The sequence below is a fragment of the Solanum pennellii genome, chromosome 1, assembly GCF_001406875.1.
Source record: "Solanum pennellii chromosome 1, SPENNV200".
Classification (NCBI taxonomy): domain Eukaryota; kingdom Viridiplantae; phylum Streptophyta; class Magnoliopsida; order Solanales; family Solanaceae; genus Solanum; species Solanum pennellii.
The window spans coordinates 99,913,985-99,932,518 of NC_028637.1; the positions used below are offsets into that span (position 1 = coordinate 99,913,985).

At 29.7% G+C, this 18,534-nt stretch overlaps 1 protein-coding gene across 1 annotated transcript; it reads left to right on the forward strand.

Moving 5' to 3' along the window:
• Positions 1-271: 271 nt before the first annotated feature.
• Positions 272-5,703, forward strand: LOC107007908 (probable linoleate 9S-lipoxygenase 5). The gene is made up of 9 exons (XM_015206751.2): positions 272-533; positions 2,621-2,913; positions 2,996-3,236; positions 3,319-3,660; positions 3,749-3,834; positions 3,927-4,034; positions 4,110-4,417; positions 4,505-4,768; positions 4,879-5,703. Exons 1-9 carry the CDS (start codon positions 344-346, stop codon positions 5,633-5,635), a joined length of 2,589 nt encoding a protein of 862 aa, XP_015062237.1. The 5' UTR covers positions 272-343; the 3' UTR covers positions 5,636-5,703.
• Positions 5,704-18,534: the final 12,831 nt, after the last annotated feature.

Here is an 18,534-nt window from a genome sequence, read left to right on the forward strand (position 1 = left end):
TTCCTCAATACACAGTTAATCTTTTTATAACTTAGGAATCACCAGAAAATATTATATTCATTTTATGATAATACACATAAAATAGATAATATTACAAATAGACCCGATTTCACTTTCCCATTAGCTTCATCAGTATACGACAAATAATTTATTTTCAAAATAACAATTAAAAAGAGGACCCATGGATCTTTTTGTCTTTTTAATTTTTCTTTCCCTATTTTCCACTAGTAATTAGATTCTTTATTTCTTCCTACAAATATGAGACATATCCCACTTGAAACTTCACAACCAAACTCATCAAAATTTTCTCTCTTTTTTCTTGTTTGCTAAGAAAGTTATCAAAATGATTTTGAATAAAATTGTGGATTCCATTACTGGAAAAGATGATAGCAAAAAAGTGAAAGGAACCGTTGTGTTAATGAAAAAAAATGTTTTGAACTTTACTGGTGTAACTGCCTTAATTGTTGATGATGTTCTTGAGTTTCTTGGGGGAAGAGTTTCTTTTCAGTTAATCAGTAATTCTTTTCATAATGGTCAGTACTATTACTTTTTTACTCTCTTAACATGACCAATTTAAATCGTTATTTTTACCGATTTAAACATTTAGATAACACAATCATACAGATTAATATGATATAAATCACACACACACCCAATTTTTTTCTGAAAGTGAAGTGCTCATTTGTATTCTAACAATACAAACTTAATTAAGTTTAATTTTATCCGTCAAAGTAAAAAATATTTACACAATTCGGTAAATCAACTCATGCAAATTAAAAAGAGTATTTACACGTAAATATTAATTAGTAAGTTAATAAATATATATTGTAATTTACTTGGTTAATCTATATTTGGTGTGAAAATTATTTACACCAACTGATGTGGGTAAATAACTCATGATAGGGAAATTTAGCACAATTGATATAGTTATTTTTGTGTAACTTGTAATTAAATAAGGGGTAGATTGTCTACATTCACTCCCCTGAAAGTATATATTTATTTCGCGTGAATACAAAATTTTTTTATTTTAATTGATTTGTATTATATTACGTAGGGTACACGCAAGGGCGGAGCCACGTAGGCTTCAGGGCGTCCAATTGAACACCCTTCATCGAAAAATTATACTATATATACACGTAAAATTTTGAGTTTATATTGGTATATATAGAAACTGGATACCCTAAAATAACAAAGTAATACACAGTGTAGTTGACAATAAACGACACAATTCTACTCTTTGCCCTGATAAATTCCCCGCATGAGTGTTTTATCGGCTCTCTAAGAACGCAAGTTCGAATCCCACCTGCACAAATTATTTTGTTCTCAATTAAAATTTAATGATTTCCTTGAATTTAATGTTTTCTTCTTTTGGATTTTTTTCAATTAAAATTGAATTATTTCCTTAAATTTTGATATATTTTTCTTGTGGAATAAAATTTTCTTAACTTTTTATATTTTTTCTTATGGAACAAGATTTTCTTTCTCTATAAATAAAATACTCATTTACCCAAATTACATTATCGATGTACGCGTACTGACAAAAAATTCAATGATTTAGGTGGACTTGGTGAACTTTCGAGAAAATTGACAGAGACAAAGAAAAACTTGACTTACCCACTTATATTTCACTTAGTAAATCGTTGAAGTTGCTTTCTCATCAATGAAGTATATTAAAAATGGCTTGTGAAATTGAATGTATGATGATTTTTTAGACAGTTGTATAGTGCCTTAGGTAGAAAAAAAAGTATTTCGTACTATTTCTAATGAGTCTATTATAAAAAAACATTTCAGGATATGAAACCTCGTCGAGTAAAATTGTAATAATATATTTAAATGATGTTTTCAGGCTAAAGATCTAGTCAAGTATAATTAAGACAAGTAATATTCAATGACCTTATAGATTCATGTCATGTGTATTATATGATTATTCATGGTTGAGATTTATTTAAATTATATACTCAGCTTAATCATAAAAACAACAAAGTTGTCAACAATTTTTATTTTTTTAAAAGTATCGAATAAAGCAATCAAGTGTATACCCAAGCTGTTAGCTTGGGTACGCTTAATTGCTCTATTTGATAGTATTGAAAAAAAATAAATTAGTTGACAGCTTTGTTATTTGTATTATTAAGATGAGTATATAATTTAAATTTATTATAATATGAGTATATAATTTAAATGCATCTCAACCATAAATTATAATATAGTACACATGATATGAATCTACAAGACAATTGAATATTACTTGACTTAATTATACTTGACATGATGTTTATCCATGTTTTCAATAATAGCTTAATTTATTTATGTCTGGTTTGAATTATACACTTGTAATTCTTTTACAAAACTTCTTATATTTAATTAAATATTGCTTGAGTTGATTATTTATTTTGGTAATTTAAATCGTCATTTTTTATAAAAGAAAATTTACTATTAAAAAGTTGGACACATTTCATGAAATTTCTGGCTACGCCATTTATGTGCACGTATCTACTTGTTCAACTTTATATAAATTTAAGTCTTTATCTGTGCACGCTTAAAGTAAGAGACCATATATGCGATGTATTATGACTTTGTTATTTCATTGGGAATGATATGAATTTTGTTGTTTGAGTTGCAGCTAATGGTTTAGAAGGGAAACTGAGCAATCCAGCATACTTGGAGAATTGGATTACAAACATTATTCCAGTAGTTGCAGGGGAATCAACTTTTAGTGTTACATTTGATTGGGATGATGAGGAGTTTGGAGTTCCAGGAGCATTTAGTATCAAGAATTTACATTTCAGTGAATTCTTTCTCAAGTCACTCACACTTGAACATGTTTCTAATCATGGAAAAATCCATTTTGTATGCAATTCTTGGGTTTATCCTGCTTCTAAATACAAGTCTGACCGCATTTTCTTCGCGAATCAGGTATGATTATTTTGTTTATTAGACATGTAACAAGACTCTAATTATGTATCTGTCTAACACATATTTTGAGTGGTTGATATAGGCTTATCTCCCAAGTGAAACACCAGAATTGTTACGAAAATACAGAGAAAATGAACTAGTAGCCTTAAGAGGAGATGGAACTGGAAAGCTTGAAGAATGGGACAGGGTTTATGACTATGCTTATTACAATGACTTGGGTGATCCAGACAAAGGCGAAGAGTATGCTAGGCCTGTCCTTGGAGGATCATCTCAGTATCCGTATCCTCGTAGAGGCAGGACAGGACGTGAACCAACCAAGACAGGTTAAGACATTCACAGTATAATAGTCTCAATATGATTGACAAATTAAGTTGTCTTAAAACATTTGCCTTTTACTGTTTACAGATCCTAATACCGAGAGCAGGATCCCATTGCTTATGAGCTTAGATATATATGTGCCAAGGGACGAACGATTTGGACATGTGAAGATGTCAGACTTCTTGACATTTGCTTTGAAATCCATTTCTCAGCTGCTCCTCCCTGAGTTTAAGGCTTTATTTGATAGCACGCCTAATGAATTTGATAGCTTTGCGGATGTACTTAAAATCTATGAAGGAGGAATCAAGTTGCCTCAAGGGCCTTTGTTTAAAGCCATTGTTGATGCTATTCCTTTGGAGATACTAAAACAACTCCATTCTACTGATGGTGAAGGCCTACTCAAGTACCCGACACCTCAGGTTATCCAAGGTATTTATCTGAATTTCTACATGATAAAGTATTATTTTTAACGCCCTCAACTTTTGGTAATCTAAATATTATACGTTGGTCTAAGTAGAGGATAAATCTGCCTGGAGGACGGATGAAGAATTCGGAAGAGAAATGCTAGCAGGAGTCAATCCTGTCATAATTAGTAGACTCCAAGTAAGAAGATATTAGTAGCTACCATCAGTTAACTTCTGTTTTTAGTGATTTTTCGTGCGTTTTGAAAAAGTTGGCTTATTTGTTATATGCAGGAATTCCCTCCAAAAAGCAAGCTGGATCCTAAAATATATGGCAACCAAACCAGTACAATTACCAGGGAGCAAATAGAGGATAAGTTGGATGGACTAACAGTTGATGAGGTAATAAATTGTTCAATCAACTTTAATGAGTAGATTGTAGTGACAAATATTAATCGATGTACTACTATTTAACAGGCAATCAAGACTAACAGGCTATTCATATTGAACCATCATGACATCCTGATGCCGTATGTGAGGAGAATAAACACGACAACAAACACAAAAATGTATGCCTCGAGAACTCTGCTCTTTCTGCAAGATGATGGAACTTTGAAGCCACTAGCACTCGAACTAAGTTTGCCACATCCAGACGGAGATCAATATGGCGCTGTTAGCAAAGTTTTTACACCATCTGATCAAGGTGTTGAGGGTTCTATTTGGCAGTTGGCCAAAGCCTATGCAGCAGTGAATGATTCAGGCGTGCATCAGCTCGTCAGTCACTGGTAAAAACTTGTCTAAAAATTAGTTGTATAACTCCAATATGTTGTCAAATTTTAATAATCTAAAGCACTTTGTTTATATCTTGTCAGGCTAAACACACACGCAGTGATCGAGCCATTTGTGATTGCAACAAATAGGCAACTAAGTGTACTTCACCCTATTCATAAGCTTCTCCTTCCTCATTTTCGTGATACGATGAACATAAATGCTTTAGCAAGACAAACCCTAATCAATGGTGGTGGACTTCTTGAATTGACCGTCTTTCCTGCCAAATATTCCATGGAACTGTCATCAGTAATTTACAAAGACTGGATTTTTCCTGAACAAGCACTTCCTGCTGATCTCATCAAAAGGTATGTAAATGAAAAACCACAAAGCACTTATAACTTATAAACTCTGTACTAAAACAATAGATTTTGTGTTATTTTCTTACTAACCGGACCATAATGTTACTTAATATCAGAGGAGTGGCTGTTGAGGACTCAAACTCCCCGCATGGCGTTCGCTTACTGATTCGGGACTATCCATATGCTGTTGATGGGTTGGAAATTTGGTCAGCAATCAAAAGTTGGGTAACAGAATATTGCAACTACTATTACAAATCAGATGACGCGGTACAGAAAGACGCTGAACTCCAAGCCTGGTGGAAGGAGCTCCGCGAAGAAGGACATGGAGACAAGAAAGATGAGTCTTGGTGGCCTAAAATGCAAAGTGTGCAAGAGCTCATAGATACCTGCACCATCACTATATGGATAGCTTCAGCACTTCATGCGGCAGTTAATTTTGGGCAATACCCTTATGCTGGTTATCTCCCTAATCGGCCTACATTAAGCCGGAAATTCATGCCAGAGCCAGGAAGTGCTGAGTATGAAGAGCTGAAGAGAAATCCAGATAATGTATTCCTCAAAACAATCACTCCTCAGCTGCAGGCATTGGTTGGAATTTCCCTTATAGAGATCTTGTCAAGGCATGCTTCGGATACCCTTTACCTCGGACAGAGGGACTCACCTGAATGGACTAAGGATCAAGAACCACTTTCAGCTTTTGAGAGATTTGGAAAGAAGTTGAGTGAGATCGAAGATCGAATTATTGAGATGAATGGTGATAATCAGAAATGGAAGAACAGGTTAGGGCCTGTTAAAGTTCCATATACGTTGCTCTTTCCCACGGGTGAAGAGGGACTCACAGGCAAAGGAATTCCCAACAGTGTGTCTATATAGAACTTATTACTGAATTTTCTTCTTATTAATTCCCAATAATATCGCCAAATAAACTCTTTGTTCCAAATGAAATCCAATTGAAACAAATCTTTTACTCTATGTTATTTTAGATATCAATCTCTTGCATTTTCGTTTTCTTAACTTTGTGTACAAGGATATATCATATAATAATACATTCAGTTTATGATGATCTCTTGTATTTTGGTTTTCTTCGCAACCGTTGCTGAAACCCATAGTAATTACTGTTGGAAAATAGCATATACAGCGGAAGCATTCAGAATCATACATCTTGCATGAATATAATAACAATCACAAATATTTATCACATACAAAGTATGCTGAAAATTAACTCAGGATTACCTCTTGAAGCGTGTGCAGATATCTTGAAGTAAATCCAACTCCAGTTCTATAGTCTTCTACAGTGATCCCAATCAACAATTGAACTCTCTCAATACTTGGGTGGGCAAGTATTGTATTGAATACTCTATCCAATATAGGTTAGAAGATCCCTATTTATAGATATGTCTTCCTAGTCTAAAGAGGAAAAGAAAAGCAAATCCTTTTTCTTAAAAAAGTTGAAACACACGTTTCTTCCTCTTAAAAGAAAAACACATGCTACTTTTCCATCTTCTACTAGAAAATAGGATTCTGAGTTCTAGTTAAATTAGGCACTGAAGGGACCACAAAATTTATTACTGAGGCTTCCTATTATGGAAATAATTCTAAATAATTAATTTGAATTATTCTTACCATAATAAATTACAAATCATTCCACTAAAAATTTGTAATTGAACTCCTCTATCTATTTCGAAATTCACCACTAACCACTTATTTGATTCCCCATGTTAAGATTACCGATACTAATCAATAAATTAAATTACTGACGAATTTAATTCAATGATTAACTTCTTTTAGAGCAATACTTAACTTATTTCATGTGCCAGATTCATAAATCTACCGGCCGGGTTTACACATGAAAACTTACAAGCTTCTCATAAAAGGTGTATCATCAATCTCTATACTGAGACATGGATTCCATCAACTAACTAATTATTTCACCAATATATATTATTATCATCCAATTTACCAGGCATATTGACCCATCTCAGAATCTCACCTTTTAATAAATCAAAATGATAAATAATATATACAGATCATAATCGTTATATCAAGATTAAGAATATAAGTACATTTAATAGTTTAGAGAATATGTTTTTATCAGTCAGTCTAAAACAACTATCTCTGCTTGGTCCCGTTCAATACATACCAAATGCACTAGCACGAGAAGTTAGAACTATGCCATTCTCATAATCAAGATAAATTACATTTAATCTCGTGCTACAATCTTTCTGATGATTTTGTCCAAATTTCCATCTATGATTGTGAACTATAAATTTTAACTTATAAGAACTGATGATTTAATCTTCTGTGTATAAGCTTAAACTCTATACACCAAATCATCTACTATATAAGTTAAGGACACATATATGACAATTGATCTATTTAATGTAACACTTTATTGAATTGAATAAATAAATAAACAATTGTTCAATATTAATACTATATCAAAACGCATGGTTAATAGTATATCCTAACAATCTCCCACTTAGACTCATAACCATGCACCTACAACTCTAACACCCATTCCTTCAACATGTCTATCAAAAGACTTTTGCGGTAAAGCTTTTGTGAAAGGGTCTGCAAGGTTGTTCTCTGATGCAATCTTCGCCACCATCACATCACCTCTCTGTACTATGTCTCGAATCAAATGGTATTTTCGCTCAATGTGTTTTGCCTTCTTATGACTTCGTGGTTCCTTTGAATTTGCAACCGCTCCACTATTATCACAAAACATTGTAAGTGGCATTTCTATTGCAGGAACAACCGCCAAGTCTTTCAGAAAGTTTCTGAGCCACACTGCCTCCTTAGCTGCTTCAGAAGCTGCTACATATTCGGCTTCCATGGTAGAATCAGCATCAAAACGCATGGTTAATAGTATATCCTAACAATTACTGCATTCTCAAACACCCTTTAACTCATCTTACTCAACCCATGTCGGCAAAAACTTCAGCTTCTAGGCGTTTCCTGGATGCTCATTGTTGCGTAAGTATTATAGCCGGACATTGAATTGAATTGAATTACCCCATGGGAAATTCGGTTATGTATTTGATTTTGCTAATGAGAGTATTATGATCTAGTGATTTACAGGAAGTATGAGGAATTAGTTCATCACATTTTGTAAATTTTTATTACATAACGGGCCGTACATATACGAAGGAAGAGGTGGTGAAGATGGAAGCATGTGTCCTAAAATCGCTCCAAGTTGAGTTGGGAATCCCTCTGTGAGAACATTTCTCCGAAGAGTTATCGGGATTGCTCAAGAAGAATATAAAAGTGTCAATTTGCAATTGGAGTTCTTGGCTATTACCTATCAGAGTTAAGCATACTAGATTACAACAGTGTGAAATTCTTACATTCTTTGGTTGCTGCTGCTGTTCTATACCTTTCAAGGTTTATACTACAACCAAATGTACATTCATGGAGTGCGACTCTTCAACGATATTCGGGATATAAAGCATCAGACTTGAAGGAATGTATTCTTATCCTACATGACTTGCAATTGTTGCTGCTCTAAGATTTATATCACATGTGAGAGAGAAAGATAAGAGATGGGTTTGATGTTATTTGTTACTCCCTCCGTTTAAAGAAGAATGTCCCTATTTCCTTTTTAGTTTTTTTCAAAAAGAATGGTCCATTTCCCCTATTTGGCAATATTTTAAATTTAACTTTCCACGTGACATGTTTTGGACCACAAGATTAAAGGGCATTTTGGTATATTTGACATAACTTTAATTTAGAACCACAAGATTAAAAAGTCTTCTTTCTTTTCTTAAACTCCGTTCCAAGTCAAACTAGGTCAATCTTTTTTAAACGGAGGGAGTATTTAGAATTGTGAGTCGGGTTTGGGTTAGGGTTAAAACTTGAGTAATTTCAATTGGAATTGGGTTAATTTAATTCAATTTGAGATTTTTCATTCAAATGAGAGTTATAAATGATGAGATTAGTAACGGAATGTGTAAAAATAACTTTTATTTAACGGCAATGATATAGTCAACCAATAAAACAAAACTGAGCGATATTGATAATATCATTAAATATTTACTACTCTCTCATTCATATTTTAATGGAATTTTTAAGACATTTTTCATTTTTTAAATTTACTTAATTGTTCAATTTTAGGACTATTTTGAAAATATTCTTTCAATATTTGAATTTTCAGTATGATGACTTCAAAAAATTGACAATAGTTAATAAGGGTAAACATGAAATGCTGACTTATCTAATATCTGCATAGGCCAAAGTCATATGCGGCCACTCAAACTTGTCCCGATTATTCATTTAGACACCTCAACTAGACGTACTACCTATTGAACACTTCAACCATTCTGAATTTGAACCATTTGAACATTTTTTCGAGAATAAACAAAAAATAGAGGATGTGTGAAATACACTCGCGCTGACATGTCAATTTGACCAATCAAATAATGACATGTGTTATTTTTTAATCCAAAAAATTATTTAAACATTATATCATAAAGAAAAAAAAAATTATTTTAAAGTAAAAAAAATGAAAAAAAAAAAGTAAAACCTAAACTTCCCTGCCTTCAACGGGAACAAAACATACATTTCCTCTAACTCCATTAATGGCTACCCTCCCCTCTCTGTACAGTTCCATCTTTAACCCGACAATTTTTTTTTCATCAGCTTTTTTTTTAATTATAATTTTTTACTTCATCTCGTTTTTTAGGTAGAGAAAGATGGGGAAAAGAATCTCTTCAAAAAATTTATAAATGAAACAAAATGTTAAGAATTTTGAAACCATTAGAATGGTGAGGGAAGAAGATAACCACTGATATTAAGAATTTTGAAATCATTAGAATGATGGGGGAAGAAGATAACCACTGGTGTATGGGTATGGGGGTTGGGGTGGGATTGATAGAAATAGGGAAGAAGAAGAAGACAAAAATAGGGAAGAAGAAGAAGACAACTGTTCTTCTTCTTTTTTGTTAATTTTTTTAAAAAAAAATAACTTAGGGGTATAAATTAAGAGAAAAAAAAAGAAAAATATTATTTTTAATAAATTAACGCGCTCAAGGAAAGTGAATTACACGTTTTTTGCCATGTCAGCATTTTGTGTCTAATAGGAATGACTTTTGAACAAATAAAGTGTTCAATTGGCACAAGGATTAGTTGAGGTGTCTAAATGAATTATGCGGACAACTTTGAGTGGCTGGAGATGACTTAGGCCTATCTGCATAAATACTAAAAGATCTTGTTTAAGTTTGAAAAAAAAATATTTACACTATAGAAACCATATAAAAAAAATAAAAAAGTTGAACGAAACCCATGAATGTTAGAGAAATTTGCACACCAAAAATAAAAAAAATAACTAAAAATAGAGATATCATCCTTAAAAAATTGAAGAAAAAATGGATAAATATGGACCCAAAAAGAGGAGTTAATACCTCAGATGGTCACTCAACTTTGCACTATTCTCTCAGAAAGTCACTCAACTTTCAATTTTCCCTCAAAAGTCACTCAACTATGCACTCTTCTCTCAGAAAGTCACTCAACTTTCAATTTTCCCTCAAAAGTCACTCAACTATCTACTCTTTCCTCAGGAAGTCACTCAACTATCCACTCTTTCCTCAGAAAGTCACTCAATCTATTAAATTATTTTTAATTAAAATTTATTGATATTAATTATTTATATAACAAACCAAAAATTTTAAAAAATAAATTAAATCATTTAGTGATCCACCCACCTAACCCGACCCATTAAAAAATATGATATGACCCATTTTATTTTATCTTTAATCCTAAATTAATCCCTCTCTTTAACCTTGAATTAGGATTAATTTAGGATTAAAGATAAAATAAAATGGGTCATATCATATTTTTTAATGGGTCGGGTTAGGTGGGTGGATCACTAAATGATTTAATTTATTTTTTAAAATTTTTGGTTTGTTATATAAATAATTAATATCAATAAATTTTAATTAAAAATAATTTAATAGATTGAGTGACTTTCTGAGGAAAGAGTGGATAGTTGAGTGACTTTCTGAGGAAAGAGTGGATAGTTGAGTGACTTTTGAGGGAAAATTGAAAGTTGAGTGACTTTCTGAGAGAAGAGTGCATAGTTGAGTGACTTTTGAGAGAAAATTGAAAGTTGAGTGACTTTCTGAGAGAATAGTGCAAAGTTGAGTGACCATCTGAGGTATTAACTCCAAAAAGAGAGAATAAACTGACCAGAAGCGGAGTTGTCAACATTAAGCAGAGAATCAAGAAAGGACATTTTGACATTTTCTTTTTAATTTTTTTAATTATTTATTCATTTTATAAATAAAGAAAAGACTATTTTTTTTACCTATTATACTCTCAAATAATTATTTTGAATAAAATAGAATTTGAACCTTATAAGACTCATGAATTTTTGAGCATTATTCAAAAAATCTTATTTTAAACAACGAAGAAAAAGGGTCATATTTATCCTTATACTCTTAGAAAAGGATTATATTTATCCTTTGTTATATTTTTTTGATATATTTGCTCTTACCATCCTACTTTGGACACATATTTGCCCTTGTATAATTATCATGTCACCAATTTTTATAAGCACACGTGGCGCTAGCATGGCTCCATATGTATATACATTTATTATAATAAAAAATTACTTTCTATTTAATATTATATTCGACTCATTTAGTAAAATCCGACCCAACCATTCTCTGATATCACTTTAGCCAATGAAACAGAGATAATACAGAGGACTTTTAACAAACACCTTCCTTGCACTCCCAACACACCATACAAACGCATCAAATTGTTCATTACATACAAATCTAACGCAAAAATCCATTTTTATCACATGGGCATGAACCAATCTGCCATATCTCAACTCACATAACTCTACACGCTCCTTTATAACAACAAGAGGGTACGTGTATTTATCTAAATATAAACCTTTACACATCATTTCAACATACATTAACAAAGCAAGTAAAGCATTTCCCTGACATTTAGAACTTAAAACACATCTTATTAAAGGATTATAAACATCGATATCTGGGTCATGTATTTGAGTGAAAAGACAGTGGATATAGCTCATATACTTTGAGGGTATTGAAGAAGAACATAAAGATATGATTTTGGCGTAAAGGGGTTGTTGGGTGTGCTGTAGGGAACTAGTTTTGGTGATCAAAGAATTGAAATTGAATTGTTTGGCAGAGTTACTGGTCTAGATTTTGTGAAAGACATATGGGTCTTGAGAATTCACAGTGCAACCAAAAAATACTATGGATGTTGAGCTCCGTAAATTGAAACTGTTCACTATAATTTGTGACCACAATATCAGGTAGAGCAATATTTCTTCTGCGGCGTGCAGGAGAGAGAAATGAAGCTGAATCAGCAAAACATTCTCTCATATCAGTTGTCTCTGTATTATCTCTGTTGGGAGTGCAAGGAAGGTGTTTGTTTAAATGGATCAAGTATATGAGTGAATGGGTATTAGAATTGGGTTAATGGTTGGGTCGGATTTTACTAAATGGCTCGTGATACTAAATAAAAAGTATTTTTTTTATTATAATAAATGTATATACACATGAAGCCACGTAGATGCCTTGTAGGCTTATAAAAATGATGACATGATAATTTAACTGTACAACGATAAATATGTACCCATAGTAGGATGATACAAGTATATCAAAAAGTATAACAAAGGATAAATATGACCCTTTTCTAAGGATACAAGGGCATATATAACCCTTTTCCGTTTATTTGTTAGATTATGCTAAATATGTTGTATGTTCAAGTGTTATTTTCTGTGATAAATCTACACATAAATGTTATATTAAGAGAATATTTACCATTTATAACAATAAAATCTTTTTCTTCGTGGAATACTTATAATATAGTTTTAATGTGTAAATTTATTGTCAAACAAGTATAAAACATTTGTAATACATTCATATTAAATACATAATTCATTTTTAATACATTGTAGATTTATCATAATATTGTCATGCATTGATATATATTATAATAAATTAAAAAAATATCACTAAAATCAATTAAAATTAATTTTAAAAATACTCATCGACTTTTTTTTTTTTTTGACAAGGTAACTACTCGGTACTATCTACCCTGGCCCAATATCAAGATGGGCCTAACAGTCAGTATGAAAGGGTTCCATATTGGGCCGTACTAGTGAGCTGGACCAGCCACTAGCTTTCACTTGATATAAAGAGCCCAATACATATTGGCTTATGTTGGAGGTTAATTATTGGAAATTTTTTTAAAATGTCATTATTTTAGTATTTAATAAGGTATAGTGTCAACACTTTCAATATTTAGTGATAATGTCAAAATTTTACCTCATTGTATTTTAATTATATTTTAATTATTTTGTTTACTTAAAAAGAATACATAAATTATATAACGAACTGGAGCTATTTAGGGGAGAAACAAATTATAAAAAGTAACAGATGCTTAAAACTCTCAACATCGGTTACAATTTATGCAAAATCTAAACAATATATCTGTCCATTATTCATGATGTTCATCAAAAAAAAAATCTTGCGAGGTTTATGTTTTGGAGAATAAACTGGGTAAACGATTTTTGGAAAATAAACACATACAAAAAGTTGAAAGTCAGGTATGTTTTAGTTAATTAATCCTTATATGTTTTGTATTTGATTGTGATTTGATGCGATTTTGTTTGTACACTAATTATTCATATGTATTTGCGTTTTGAATTATTACATATTTTAATCAATGCAATTATCTTTATTTTTTCTATGTTTGTTGACATTGTTTTTTTTTTTTTTGAAAAACATCAACACAGTTACAACAACATACCAAAAAAACACGTATGGTTACTAATATGTGGTACATTGACATAATTATCACAAAAAAAAACAGAATACAAAATACATTAGATATAATAAATATAATATACAATTCCAAGTCTATAGATACAAAAATACAATATACCTATGAAATATAAAAATACATACTGAATAAAACAGCATCAAAATTCAATACATACTTCCAAATTTATGAATATTAAAAACATTAAAACTATGAAATACAAAAATAAATATTAACTGTGTTACATTGACATAACTATCACAAAAAAAACAGAATACAAAATGAATTTATGGATATATACTGACAGAATACAGAATACAATATTCAATTCCAAATCTATGGATACAAAAATACAATAAAACTATGAAATACAAAAATACATACTGACTAAAACATCAACAAAATTCAATATACACTTCCAATCTATGAATACAAAAAACATTAAAACTATAAAATACAAAAATAAATAATAACTACAACAGAATGAAAATTTCATATATAAAATCTATTCGATAATAGTAAATACACAATCAAACTTATAAAATGTGTTACATTGACATAACTTACACACAAAAAAAAAAACAGAACACAATATACAATAAACATATTAAATACAAAAATACATGCTAACTATAACAGTGAATACAAAAAACATTAAAACTATGAAAATACACAAATAAATAATAACTATAACAGGATGAAAATTCCACATACACTTACAAATGTATACGATAATAGTAAATACACAATCAAACTAATAAAATGTATTACATTGACAACTAACACACACCAAAAAAAAAAACAGAACACAAAATACAATAAATATATGACATTTTAAAAAATTTCCCAATACAAAAATACATAGTAACTATAACAGACTAAAAATTCCATATACACTTCCAAACTCATTGTAACATGTATTTTTTTTAATCTTAAAAATTACTAAACAAATTGAACTAAACATGCAATACACAACACATGCAAAAAAATACCTCTTCTCCAAAAAATTGGTCTTCTTCAACTTTATGTTTATGAATTTGTGTGGGATTTTGCACATCGACGGATTCAAGCATTTTTCCCCGTCGTATATCCTCCTTAGATTTAGAAGTGGAACCTACATTGTTGTTTATTTCTAGAGTGAGAAAAAAATTAAACGATGAGAACTCGGAAGAACTTTGATTATTTTGTTCAATACCTCTAGTAACTATCTTGAAAGCGTCCATTGAAGAGAGAATTTTGTATTATGAAACCCTAAAAAATGTTTTAAGAACAACAACAAAATAAAAAAAATTAAAAAAAACACTAAAATCAGTAAGTAAATCAATAAGGAATATGAAGAACATAATACCCAAATCAATGTGAATCTCCAAATCAAACCTTGAAACGAAATTAATTGAGAATGATATAAAATAGGAAAATTCGAAAATCTGTGGAATTGATTTTGAAGAATGTTAGAGAGAGAAAATGAAAAGAAGCGTAAAAAAAGAGAGAATAAATCTGGGGAGTTGATTAGGAATAAAGATACATAGAGAAATTGATAAGCTTAATAAAAAAGAGAGAAAATTTAAAATATCATTTATATCTATCAAATACATAAATATAGGAAAATGTGTAATTTATGAGAGAGAAAAAAAGGTGTAAATAATGAGAGAGAAAATATTAATAATATCAGAATAATTATTTATTTTTAAAATAATGACATTTTTGACATGTTTACTAATATTGTTAAAGTATGGGTATTATCACTAAATAAGTTTATTTTTTTGACTAGTTAGCTAAATTTTCCTTTTTTTTGGGGGGGGGGGGGTTTAGGATACTATTTCCCTACTTTGATATTGAATCAATAATTAAAATTAATGAATTTTAAACTGGCTAATAATTTGCTTTAGTAATTGAATTTGTAATTAAATATTTATATTCATATAATAAAATTTCTAATACAGATATATAACGTTTGAACAAAAATTATTGAATTTTATCAAAAAACTTAGTACTAATATTATAGCTTCCTCATAACTCCACGTGCTTTATTTTTTGCATTATTTGTATTATTATTATTATTTGTACGAAGTGTATGAGGCGACTTCACATTGTACCATGCCACTTGGTGCAACTTGTGGCTTTGATTTATCCACAACTAGTCCTTTTCTATGTGTTGGTAGTAATTTATGACTCTTTACATTATGGTATAAATATCTTTTTTTAGACTAATTTACAATTTTACGAACAATTATCACAATTTTAAAATCTTGTAAAAAAAAAGTTAATTTTTTTTAGAAAATAATATAATCTAAAATTTTGTTAGACGTTAAGATTATAATTTAATGTTTTATCATTCCAATGATTATATTTTAAGCTAGGACATTTGTTTCCTCTACAATTGGGTTGAATTGTTTTTCTGTAATATGGTAAAGCTTTTCGTTGGATGTCAATCTAATAATCTGTTGGTTCAGTAGTATCGGCTCGCCATGAACTACTTACAAAAAAAGAAGCAAATAAAATTTAAATAATTTTTTTTTTGATAATGATGATAGAAATAATGCGTTGTTACATGATATAAATGACGATGAAAAAATATTTAGCGCATTTTTCCTTTTCAACAAGTTGGTAAGCTAAACTAAGAAGCAAAAGTCAATAATCATTTTTGTTGCTAGACGACGATCTTGATTTGCATGGCCATTTTTGTCAACTGTTAATAAACGTAACATTATTGTATTCATAAATGATTACATTATTGTACTTTATGATATTTTTATTGTATATACTCAAGACCATGTCTAAAGATCTCGTCAAAGACTTTTGAGTTAAATGATTCTCTAAGATAACCATCATGTTATAGATTAAAAGAAATTTTCAGGCTCCTTTGATCACGTGAGATGAAATCATAATATGAAGTTATATGACATGAAACTAAATTTTTGTTTACATATCAATTTAAATTTTTTGATCATAAATATTAAAATAAAATTACTTCAATTTTCATACAATCTTACCAAATAAGTAAAAATTCACAACAAAAGTATAATACACTATCACAAATTGTTATTATAAAAAAATACAATATTTACTGATTGAACTTTAATTCAATAAAAAAAAACTAAACCTTCGTAATAGTATATTACTCTTTAATAAAATTGAGAAAGTTAAATTCGAGTTCAAATTAATTACTGATCTTTATGATGATAATTGATAATTTTTGATAAAGCCAATATATCTCCAATCATACATGTTAAATATCTATGTGAATTTAAAAACTTACGTACTAAAATGGATAATTTATTTCAAATTTCAACGCAGGATGTATTTAAAAATAGAAAAAAAAAAGGTAAGGGAGATTTGACAAGAAACTAATAATATTCGAAAAAGACATAAATAATACATATATTAAATTTTAAACTTGACTTCAAATTTTAACTTTGATCTCCAACTTTCATAATACACAAATAGACACTTTAACTATCCAACTTTTAAATAAATAAACACATAAGTCCTACGTGACACAATACATGTAGGACACCACGTAGGATAAAAAATAACATGTAGGACATGTATTTCTATTTGTTCAACTTTATACAAGCTTAAGTGTCTACTTGAGCACATAAAAAATTGAAGGACATAAATATAATTTGAAGCTAACTTAAAGGATATATTTATGTTTTACGCTTTCGAAAAAAAATACGATTCAACTTTACTAGTCCACTAGTTTTTTAGTGGTATACAATTGGCCACATAGACAGCATGAGAAAATTTGGTCGAATGCATTTAATCACGTCTTCCATATAGAACTCATATCTTAGTGGAGAAAGAGTGTTTCGTATATTTTAATTGTCATATTTAAATTATAAAAATTTTAATTAGTATTTTATAATATATCTTAATCATGTAAAAGATTATCATTTATAATATTTTTAAATTAGTTTGAATATTAAATTTTTAATCAAAAAACTAAATTAAAATAGTCCAATTTAATTTTAAAAATTTATCGAATTAAATTTCAAAAAGCGTAAAATTGATATTGAAGTGGACGGAGGAGGGAGTTATATTTATTACTAGGAAAAAGGGGAAAGTACGAAAGTTGAGAAGACGATGGAAAATGACTTTTGCAAGTCATGTTTCAATGAGTATTTTCAATTAAAATCAATTTTCTAATTAGTAAAAAAATACAGTGACATTTAAGAAAAAATTCCGAAAAGAAAAATATGTTCCTTCCATCTATTTTAATTATTGTTTTAGCTTAATTATGGGATCTGATTTCTTGATATAAAAAAAGATTCTTGTGTATATATATTTTTTTTATAGTCGTAAATATTTAAATTAGCTAGTTTTGATCATTTGAATATCTTCGTATAGCTATTTCAACTAACTTTGTTTCTTATTTTTTTTTGAAAATGAAGTGTTAAGATATAAAATAATAGAAAAGAATAATCGTAAATATTGATGCTCGGATTCCATAGATAAATCTAAAATTTCTAAACATAATTGCATGTAAAAATAATTATATTAAGTGAAAATTCTAGGTGAATGATTTAACATTCATCAAATACACTATTTAATCTTTTTATAACTTAGGAATCAACATATAATATTATATTAATTTTATGATATATACATAAAATAGTTAATATTACAAATAGACCTAATTTCACTTTCCATTGGCTCCAGTGTACGACAAATAATTTATTTTCAAAAGGCCAATTAATAAAAGAGGACCAATGGATCTTTTGTCTTTTTTTATTTTTCTTTCCCTATTTTCCACTTGTAATTAAATTCTTTATTTTCTTCCTATAAGTATGAGACATATCCCTCTTGAAACTTCACAACCAAACTCATCATAATTTTCTCTCTTTTTTCTATTGAGTGACTTTCTGAGAGAATAGTGCAAAGTTGAGTGACCATCTGAGGTATTAACTCCAAAAAGAGAGAATAAACTGACCAGAAGCGGAGTTGTCAACATTAAGCAGAGAATCAAG